Raw genomic sequence first — 11334 nt, 5'->3', positions numbered from 1 at the left:
GAACTTTAGCATTGGACTAACCTTCTAAAATCACAATTCACAAACGAACTCATTGGCCTTGATGCCATTGACTTTACCACTTGATTCTCCCTATGTTTTAAGATAGTTGTTTGATATAGCTAGAGTTATAATTACTTGCTCCATTGCGGTTTGAAAATTGATTTTACCTTCACAACTCCGAGATTGCCGTCTAGTTTAGAGCTAAACATGAAATCCCAATTTTCAGGTAAGCTTACAAAATTGTTCAATCCACCTGTCTAAAACACACCGTTCATCAAAAGAGATTAGTACATCTCTTGAAAGAGCAAAAAGAAATAGGGATATCTGAAGAACAATATTATTAACTTTGAAAGAATGCGACCTTGAGAGGAGGTCGTATCAACACAATTTTACGTACTAATAATACAGGCCTCATCGTGGGACTAACTAGTGCTAATTTAGCACCTGAAAGAATCTAATGCAAATCAAAGCAAGAGCTTTGCTTATCTATTTGCTCCATCTCAACAAAACTATATATGAAATAAATTACCAAACTCACTTAACTAGCTAGCTTAAGCAATAGGCCTTGTGCGCCTGCCTGCTGCTCTTCCGCAGGTACGAGCATTCTTGGGAATTGGGTACTCATCCCTTAGGGATGTTGATGGTGTATAGACGCGGAGGTAGAATTGTTGTCCCAAGTACTGTCGCGCCCAAAATTCTGACCTCAAGTTCCACATACCCACATTGTCCAATGCCAAATAGATTGCAGTCCATGACTTAGGATATACCTACATTAATAGTCATATATAAGATTTATTAATTTAATCATTCTAGTATACTATATTCAGAGAAGAAAAACTGGAATGCATTTCATTTTTTTCATACTTGTGTGGTACAACGGAAAGGTGCATCACGAAGATTGTACTGGTTTCTGCTGGCTGGTGACCAGGTACCGCCATCCAATCTGTTTCCCAAAAACTCATTGTTAAATATTGAAATCAATGTTAAGAGTACTAGACATACATATAGTTGTAGAAATCTTAATTGTTGCAAGTAGTTACGTGACTTACCCAACAACGAAGAAGCTGTAACCATCTAAATGCCAGCTCTGGACTACATCTTCAGTGTTCTCAAAAACAATCTCGATGAAGGATCGGTAGTCAGCACCCATCACAGAGGTGGCAAGGTAGATCCCTGATCCAGTGGGGTTGTAGGGGATGCTCCCCACAGTGAAAACTCCTCCAATCTTAAAGTAATCAGCGAGCTTAAGGGGAGTGTCAGCAGGGATGAATGACACACTGTTAACAGCATACCTCTGCTTACCATTCACTTGGCCTGCAGAGTTCTGCAACCTAATAGTCCTAGTAGTGTTAATCATACCATAGTGGTAAGACCCTTGTGGGTTGGGCCTTGGTCCACTTGCAGTAAGATTGGTCCGGACAGAACGGGCTTGATTTAGGGACCAGTCAATCTGGATTGTGGGTCCACCAGGGATTGGACCTTGGACTGAGCCTCCGGAGTTGGAATAGCGAAGGAATCCGGTTGTCGTAAGCACAGGATTGGTGAAACGGGATGAAGCTACAATGTAGTAGTCCCTTGGGGGCTGATCAGCAGTGATGAGCACCGAGTAGGACTGTCCCACATGGACATCAAGTGAGGAGAAGGAGGTTTGGAGGGTGTGGGTTCCTTCGACTTCCACAAGCTTCATCTTGTGGCCTTGAATACGGAAGTTGAGTGAGTTCTGCAGGCCGACATTGGAGATTCTGAGTCTGTATGTCTTCCCTGTTAAAAGCAAAAGATGATCCTTTCAAATCAAGGCATGGATTTAAGCATACAATATGCAGGTGAACAGCTTTATGATGTCTTTACCTTGCTCAACATTGATAGTGGCACCACTTCCGCGCCCATTGATTAGGATTCCATCTGGGTTAGGCAGCTTGTGTCCATTGTCAAGGGTTTTCTGCAAATCCTGTAAAAGTTCCAAACAAATTATTCATCAGCCAATGTATATTGTGTATCCCTATTATCTAGCTACTCATATGGGAAGATATAAAGCAGTAGCAGAAGTTTATAACAAATAGAGATAGAAGCCACATTGTCAAATTTGCCTATACATGCAAAAATGTATACATCCACACACTTTGTACACAGAACTTATCAGAAAAAGGGGAAATGAGACTTACGGTGTGGTTAGACTTGTACCAGTCTCCGATAAGAACTGTGTAGTCACCGGCAGGGTCAGGGAATGGAACAGGAATCCTCGGTCTGCTAAGGATCCTAATACCTCCAAAAGCACCTGCAGCCTTATGGAATCCAAGAGAAGGGAAGTAGTAGAAGCTACCAATTTGATCCTTGACTTGGAGAATGTAAGTGAAGTTTTTGCCTGGAGGGATTGGGCAAGTTGTTCCATATACACCGTCTTCGAAGGAATTCCTCCTGTTCTGAATTCCATTCCTGCCAAACCCACCAGAACAAAATACTGTTAAGCTACAACTAACATTACACAGAAATATTTATCTTAAGGATTGATGATTAGATACAAGAAATGCAGGACCATTGTTGATAACTTTCATGTGTTTCAATTATCAAGCTGTATTAATAACACAATCAAATATTATCTTCAACTCAATCATCATCACTGTATCTCAGATTCAGCTCCATTATCTGTATATCACTGATTAGCAAGTTAGGAATTTATTCCAGTGATTAAGGTAGTCTAACAGCTTATACCAGGCTTAGACTTACTTTTTCAGTCTGGTCTGATGCATTGTGAAAACAGGACCGACTTTTTTGGCCACGGCCAAGCCCGACCCATGATCAGCTCTATACTATTACTCTATTACTATATCACATATCATGCATTTTGATAATGAAGCTTTGGAAACACAAATTAAACATTTATTCAATTCCTTTAGTATCATTTAGTTTCAACCGCACAACAAAAATTTCAGAAAAATGCAAACAGTGATCAAGCAATTATTGAATTAGCACCAACAGAATCTCAACATTATAGGAATGGTTGTGAAGGTAGTACATTATTTCAGTGGGTCCCAATTTTACCGGTTTACTATACAACATTAAAGTATGGACCCTCATGTCATAACAAGCCAAAATGGATCATCCTAGATTAAATGAAGGCCTTACAATGGGTAAAATGTGCATGATAAACCAACCATCCAAGACTTCACTTCATTCATGTTAAGCTATTTTTTAAATTCCAATATCTTATCTTAACTCATAATTACCCTGTCATTAAGAAATAAGTATTAATAATTATATAATACGATGTAGCAACTATAGCTTGTCAGACTTCATATCTGTACTATAATACTCAATTTTCACTGTAAAGTCAAAATAACACATGTTTTTTTACTAGATTTGGTAGATCTAAAAATGTGCTCCATAATCACATTGTAAGACTTTTGTTACTTAAATAACGTGTTCTAGTTACTACTTACGGAGTAACATTAGAGTTTACTTTTCCAAGCTAAAAACCTACTTACTATACTACGATAAGTCGATATGATTTTTCCAAAGTAATATTCTCTACAAGCAACGCCGTTTTAGTTCAAAATTGCCTTGATATCGATAAATATTGTCTTTGAAAAATCATGACATCGATAAATATTGTCTTTGAAAAATCATAACTTCGACCATTGCATATCCAGTAATCATATTCTTAATTAAACTCCAAAGTTGATCTAATCAAAGAGGTTAGTGTCATACACTAGTCACATAAAAAAAATAAAAAATAAAACTAACGAAACAAGTATATGTGAATAATAGTAAAAGATAAGATAAATACACTTTTATACTTTCAAAAAAGAAAGAAAAGGAAAGAAATTAGTTAATGAAGAATGTTAGTCATAATTACAGCATAACTAATAAAAATGGAGCATCCGGATGTAGTAAAAAGGCTCACAAGAAAACAGAATATCCGATCCGAATTCGACCCGTGGATCCATAACTTAGATCTAAGACAATTTTTTTTTATTAAATAAAAAATTAGGAATACGATAATACGATCCAAAATTCACGTGTAAACAACCAGACATGAAAGTTAGTGACACCCAATTAAAAAATTTCTCATAAAGTAATCTTTTTAACAGTATTCTTGAATTGTAGATCACTCACTTACTAAAAATAAAGGAACACTAATGCCGCCTTTAATGTAATCAATGTCAATACAGTTAAACAAGCATTAAGAGATACTTATATAAACCATTGTTAATGACACAAATCGACGCGTAATTTTGTGAAAAAAACCCGATATTAGTAATCGGAACTTACCAAGAAAGAAGGAATGGAACATCAAGACTATTGAAAACATTGATAATGAGATTATCATTAGTTACTGAATGAATATCTGGTCCTGGAAACTGCCCATTAATCAAAATACCCTGAAAAAACAAAAAACATAAAACCCAAGATTCAAAATTTAAATCTTTGAAAAACCCAACAAAAATGTAGAAAATTAAGGATGAAAAATGAAAGAAAAATGAACCTGTTGACGAACTCCAAGAGGGTAAATATCACCATAAGTGATATTCCAGTTGAAAAATCTGTAAGGATCTTCAGCAACAACAATGGTGAATAACAGAGCAGCAATGCTCAAATTCAAAAACAAACGCATTGCTTATATTTTATTTTTTATTTTGATTTTGGGGATGAATTTTGAAAATAAAATGGGTATTTATTTTTGATGGGGTTAAGTTTATAAGTAGAAAGAGTAAAGAGACAGAGAGGTGGGGTTTGAGAAATGCGGTACAGAGAGGAGGAGAGAGAATGGGAGGGAAAAGAAGAAGATTTAAGATTTTAAGATGATTATTATTTTAATTAAATTATTAATCAAGTGGGAAAATAAACTAGAGAAAGAAATTAATAAAAAAGGAAAATGGCGTGTCGGTGAAGGTGGGTATATGGGGAAGTGGGGCCTTAAAGAACAAAAACAAAAGCGTGTTTGAAATGGGTTTGGGGTCACATGCCGGTGTCTGCAAGAAATTGGCAGTGAACTTCCAGTACTAGTAGTAGTGTAGTCCTTCAAGCTACTCGATCTTCAAGTATTAATTACTAATGACCACTTGCGACTTACTAGACCGTGGCCGAGTGAACCGCGAGTATCTATTATACTTGTATATTCGAATGTATCATAGGTGTTTAAGTGATCGTATTGTCATTTGTTGATTAAAGCTCTTTAAAATAAGCAAATTGACTAGTAAAAAAGTAGATTTTGGCCATGTTTGGTAATTAGAGTTTTGTTACAAAAAAAAAATAAAAATTTGAGCTTATTTGACCAAGTTAGAGGTTTGACTACATAAATCATCTAATTTGGTTGTTTGGTAAAAGAGCTTTATAAATGAGCTAATTGTGGCAAATAAGCTAATTTGTAAAAAGCTAAAAAATAGAGCTTTTTAGATTAGCTTATTGAGTAATGGATGTCAAATGACAATTTTATCCTAAAAACTTACTCTAATTTACATTCTTGCCCTCCCACTTTCTTACCCTAGTCAAGTAAAAATAAATTGTCAATGCCCTAAATTGTCATTTCAATTCATGTGTTCAACTAACAACCAGCTACAACTAATAAACTAATTTTATCAAACAACTCTACATAATAATCTCCTACCAATCAGCTAGTCAATCAAGCAAATGCAACCAGCTCTTACCAAATAAGACCTTTTTTGTTTTATATAAGCATACAAGTTTATTCAAATTAGGAATTAGACCAAATTGTTCTTTTTTACCAAATGAGAGCACATTATTCCAAGTGAAAATCGAGTACACATCCTTACATCAAAAAATCTTGCAGGTCCACAAAAATATTATTGTGAACCCGAGGTTATACACACTCAACTGACTTTAAATGGAACATAGTGACCCTATTTCTAACATAGCAACCTTATTTTTAACATAGTAATCTTTATTAAAACTTGTATGACATTTTATTATTGTGAACCTGAAATACGACGATATGTTAAATATAGTACCCTAATTTTAATATATAGTAACCTTTACTACTTATATTGACCAGTATATAACAATTTTATTAAAAACAAAAAAAAAAATAATTATTATACCCTTTATAATTTCATAATGACTTTTATTTCAACATATTTCATATAGTGATCTTTTTTCTATTACTAAAATAATTATAGAGTCTCTAATATTAGTGGTCCACAATAAATTAGTGTGGACGAAGTTCATTTAAGAGTTTATCTCCTTACATAAGATGCAATTGATAGAAAATACTTGAGACTCTTTTTGGCTAAGTAACCTTCTCCTTTAATTTCATCATCAGGCAACCACCACATTGTTTATTGTGGTAATATCTCTATTAGATACTTTCTCCGTTTCTTTAATTTAGTCACGCTTTTTTAATTTAGTCACGTTTGTCAGTGCACAAATTCAACCGCTAATATCTTTAATTACCGATAAGCAAAAATTATAAAAAGTTGATATTTTGATAATATATAACGTGACGAAACTAACAAGACCCCACACACATGACTATATTTATTATGTATAAATTACAAAATATTGTCAAAAAGAAATGTGTGAATAATGCTAAAGTCAAAATGTGTCAATTATAAAAACGAAAGTAATATGTCATTTATCTCTTTGCATCTTATTATTACATGCATCTTGTTATCTTTGGGATATTATTGTATAATCTTTAGCATCTTTATGATATAATATATAACTTAGTCGTTAAGGATGAATTAGATCAGAATTTGACTCCCCTTTTGTAACATTACATATAAATAGTATCATTTCTTGAGTATAATTAAGCTTTTTCACTTTCTCTTCTCTAATCTTTCTTATAGCTACTTCGTATATCATATGGTATCATAGTACTCCGTATTGATTTGTTGTGTAAAGTACATGTACTGTTGACGTGTCTTGTCTCATAAATGAAGGTTTATTATCAACTGTGTATCTTTCCTTTTAAAAATGATGTTATACGTAATATAACATTCCCAATCAGGGACGAAGTCAGCATGTTAAAGCTTTAGGAGTCGACTAACACTTTAATAAAAAAAAATTAATGTGAAAATAGTTGATACTTTAATTGTACGAAAAAAAAAAAATTATTAGTGAATCTATTTTTAATCCATGCATTCTACTAAAATATACATTTGTTAAAAAAATTTCTTTGAGATATCCTACATATCACAATTATCAAAATTATAAAATACATATCAATTTTGATGATATGCAAACACTTCCTCTGTTCTTCTTGCATACTTCGTATATGCCTAGTTTTATTAAGACAAACTTCATAATATGTTTCATTAACCATCAATATATCTAATTAAGTCTTTGTAAACATTACAAAAAAAAAAAAATATATACGAAGTATTAATAAATTGAGATGAATTTTATAAGATCATTTTAATTATATTATATCTTATTTATAAATAGCAAGCGACAAACAAAGTAGCTTAGGTGAATAAGGGGAAAAAAAATTAAAATGGATCATGTTTTGGGGTTTTTTGGAATCCCTCGGGATACAGGTTTTAAATACAGTCGGACGGTCTTGGACACCTGCAAAGTAACGAATATTCCATTTCACAGAATATTCGCCTCCGACGATCAAGTTAGTGATCGAAAAACGAAGTAATGTAGAGAGAGAAAGTAGAGAGAAGTTGGAGCTATTTAGTGCTCTTGAATGATATCTCTTAATCCACCCCTCCCATCATAAATGATTGGGGTATTTATAGGGTTGGGAAAGTGTGTCATCTAGGGTTTGATGACCTAGAATGGTGTGCTCTGATTGACAGCGCAATCAGGAGAGGACATGTGTCCTTTGGGGGCGCCGCTTTTAGCGCTATTCTCGGGATTTGGGCCTCCTGATGTAAGGTGGCCTTTCTCTCATTCAGATGCTCTTAGGGTTGTCACGTGTCATCTTCCTATAGGGACATGTGTCATCCTTTTTATTAGGCCACGTGTCACTATGGAATTGGACCACGTGTTGGGGTATTTTTTACCCTACACAGATCATCTTAAAAAGTTTAGTAATGAGTAAACTAATGCTAGTATTTAACCCTTAAACCTTAGCAATTAACATTATAAAGAAGAATTTTACAAATTATTGTAAAAATTGAGGAAAAAAAATATTGATAAACAAATCAACAATGATGAAGCTCATCGGTTATTGGAAGTAAAAGTCCCTCGAGTAGGGTTCCTGTAAAACCTCTGCTAGGGTTTAGGGTGCATGGTAGTATACTTCGATTTTCTGTGATCGTAAGTGAAATTGAATCCTTGATTCCTAATTCGTTTGACTGCGGGGTGGGGTATTCTTGATCTTGAGCCTCGATGGCCAAAGATTTGGTTAGGGATTGGGAAAAACTCAAACTAACGGATGATGAGATCATTGTGTTGGGTGATGGTTCGGGTGTAGAGTCCGATGTCAATTCAAAAGGTGAAATTAGATCTTTCTCTGGTGGGGAAGATGCTAACAATGAAACCCTATAACGTAGAAGCGATGAAGAGAGTTTTGAAAGGTCTATGGAGGTTGTCCGATGAAGTGGCTATACGTGTGATCGATCAAAATCTGTTTGTGTTTCAATTCTTCAATGTTGAGGACAAGCAACGAGTTCTTGATGGCAGGCCATGGACTTTTGACAAACAACTTTTGCTATTGAAATCCATGAACAGCGACGAACAACCATCTGAAGTTGCGTTCGATAGATGCCCTTTTTGGGTTAGAGTCCTCGATGTTCCTTTTGGCCGAAGGAGTTCCACCTTTGCTCGCGAAGTGGGTGATGCCTTAGGTGGTTTCTTGGATGTTGATGATGAGGACCTTCTTGGGTGGGATGAATTTATGAGAATAAAGGTGTTGATGGACATTATGAAACCCCTACGAAGAGGAATTAAAGTTGTTGTGGGAAATTCTATGGCGAAGTGGGTTGGTTTCAAATATGAGAGGTTAGGAGACTTTTGTTATTTCTGTGGTAGATTGGGGCATCTTGATAAAGACTGTCTTGAGCAAGAAGTGGTGGAAGAGGAGCGCTCACTGGTTTTCCAGTATGGCCCGTTTATGATGGCATCTCCTCACCAAAGGCCACGGATTTCAGCGATCGATAGGGAAAGAGAAAAGAAGTGGGTTGAAAATCTATCATGCCTGAGACATGTAAAACGCATGACCTACAATAATCCTAATGCTATCAAACTTGGCCCCCCTAGCACTGCTAAAAAAATGTTGTTTACCCTTGAGAATCCGGTTGGGCTCGTAGAGCCAAAGGCGAGAGAGGCTAAGTTGGTAGCTATGGCTGATGGGGAAAGCAAGAACATTGTTTTACGAACAGTGGCTGCCACCCAGTCTAGGAATCCACAGCCAAATGTTGGCTCTAATTGTTCGGCAGGGGAGGAGAATGAAGAGGTATAGGAGGGAGATGTGGTCAAGGCTGCAACTCAAAATCTGGTGGAGGAGGTGATGGGGGATGTGGGAGTAAGCCGGTGTGCTAGTGTGAACAGGAGTGGCATTGAATTTGGGGTAGTTGATATGGATATTTAGGAGAACAATGGGATTGAGTGGATGGGGAAAAAGAAAGGAAGTCTACGGCTCGCCCTGATGACGAGGAGGATGGAGAAGATGTCATCCGTGAAAATAGAGGTAGAACCGACTCTAATGTATCTCCTTTTAATGACACTACTAAAGTAGAGGGAATTGGTCTTTACCAAGCCCTCGAAAAGCCATGAAAATCTTAAGTTGGAACTGCCACGGGCTTGGCAACCGAGGCGAGTTCGTGCCCTCCAAGATAAGTGTTGGAGGGAAAGGCCGAATTTTGTCTTTATTATGAAGTCAATGGTAGATAGTTCTGTTTTAAATAAAATAAAAAATAGGTGTGGTTTTTCTAATGGCTTGTGTATTAGTAGTGCTGGTAACTCAGGAGGGGTGGGGCTTTGGTGGAATGATGTGAATGCTAATGTTGTTTCTTTTTCTAATCACCATTTTGATGTGACCATTCTTGATGACAATAACTCACCTAAATGGAGAGGTATTTATGGATGGCCCGATCAAGCTAAAAAACATAAAACATGGTAGTTAATGACATCCCTGAAATCTCAAAACAATCTACCATGTATTATGTTTGGAGATTTTAATGAAATAACGAGTGTTTCTGAAAAAGAAGGGGGTGTTCCACAAAGTGAGAGGTTAATGGATGCTTTTAGGGTGGCTATAGATCAATGCCGGCTGCGTGACTTGGGTTCAAAGGAAATATATATACATGGGAAAAAGGAAACTCTGTATCTACCTATGTTCATGAAAGACTTGACAGGTTCCTTGCGGATGAAGAGTGGATAACTCTATTTCCAGACTATGAGGTCCAAAATTTCCCAATTTACAGTTCGGATCATGCGCCTATTATGGTCTACTTGCGAAAGAATGTTGATATGGTTAAGGGTGGGAAGTGCTTTAAATTCGAACCTCTTTGGCTGTCTAAGGAAGAATGTGGGGAGATAGTAGATAGAAGTTGGAAGGCTAGTTTGGAGTTTTGTATTGATAGGAAGATTGCACGATGTGGGGAGGACTTAAGTTCATGGGCTAGGATGTCGTTTGGCTCTATTAAGAAGAAAATCAAGGAGACCGAGGCCCGTCTACGTGATTTAAAGGAAGGGGCGATGGATGGTGCAACACTCGAGCAATGTAAAAATCTGTCCGAACAGCTTGATTCCCTATACATGCAAGAGGATTCCTTCTGGTTTGCTAGGGCCAGAGCTAACAAGCTTAAGGATGGAGATAAAAATACAAAATATTTCCACCACAAAGCTAGTCAACGGAGGGCTAATAACCGTATCAATGGACTTCTTGACTCGAATGGTGTTTGGATGTCACAGCGTGTTGATCTGGAACGGTTTATTGAAGCATATTTTGGAGACCTATTCGAGACAAGCTCCCCGACTGGATTCCAGGGTGCGCTAGAGGGTATTGAGGAGTTGGTATCGTAAGAGATGAATGAAGTACTAAATCGTGAACCCATAGCTGAGGAAATTAAAAATGCTCTTTTTCATATGCACCCCAACAAAGCTCCCGACCCTGATGGTATGCATGCTTTATTTTTTCAGAAATTTTGGCATATTATTGGAAATGATATTATTGCATTTGTTAAAAAATGGTGGAGGGGTGAGGCGGACTTAAATTTTGTTAACAATACTTGTGTGGTGCTTATTCCGAAGTGTAAAGAACCGAAATTGATATCAGAATTTAGGCTAATTAGTTGCTGCAATGTTATCTATAAAATTATTTCGAAAATGATGGCCAATAAATTGAAAGGGTTCTTAAGGAAGGTAGTATCACAAAATCAGAGTGCATTTGTGCCCAAACGTCTCATCACTGACAATGCAATTGTT

The 11334-nt window shown here is 36.3% G+C and overlaps 2 protein-coding genes across 2 annotated transcripts; one reads left to right on the top strand and one right to left on the bottom strand.

The window, feature by feature from the left end:
- Positions 1 to 315: 315 nt before the first annotated feature.
- Positions 316 to 4770, bottom strand: LOC110721631 (L-ascorbate oxidase homolog). Its single transcript, XM_021900822.1, has 7 exons — positions 4484 to 4770; positions 4270 to 4379; positions 2163 to 2433; positions 1849 to 1948; positions 1050 to 1761; positions 865 to 943; positions 316 to 767 (listed from the first exon to the last, which is right to left on the bottom strand). The coding sequence occupies exons 1-7, from the start codon at positions 4610 to 4612 to the stop codon at positions 552 to 554; spliced, it is 1617 nt and encodes a 538-aa protein (XP_021756514.1). The 5' UTR covers positions 4613 to 4770; the 3' UTR covers positions 316 to 551.
- Positions 4771 to 10350: 5580 nt separating this feature from the next.
- Positions 10351 to 10932, top strand: LOC110721309. The gene has a single exon (XM_021900447.1). It carries the CDS (start codon positions 10351 to 10353, stop codon positions 10930 to 10932), a length of 582 nt encoding a protein of 193 aa, XP_021756139.1.
- The last annotated feature ends 402 nt before the right edge of the window (positions 10933 to 11334 follow it).

This window comes from Chenopodium quinoa, unplaced genomic scaffold, assembly GCF_001683475.1.
Source record: "Chenopodium quinoa cultivar QQ74 unplaced genomic scaffold, ASM168347v1, whole genome shotgun sequence".
Taxonomy (NCBI): Eukaryota; Viridiplantae; Streptophyta; class Magnoliopsida; order Caryophyllales; family Amaranthaceae; genus Chenopodium; species Chenopodium quinoa.
Note: the sequence above shows the minus strand (reverse complement) of the source record. Positions and strands in the feature narration are given on the sequence as shown.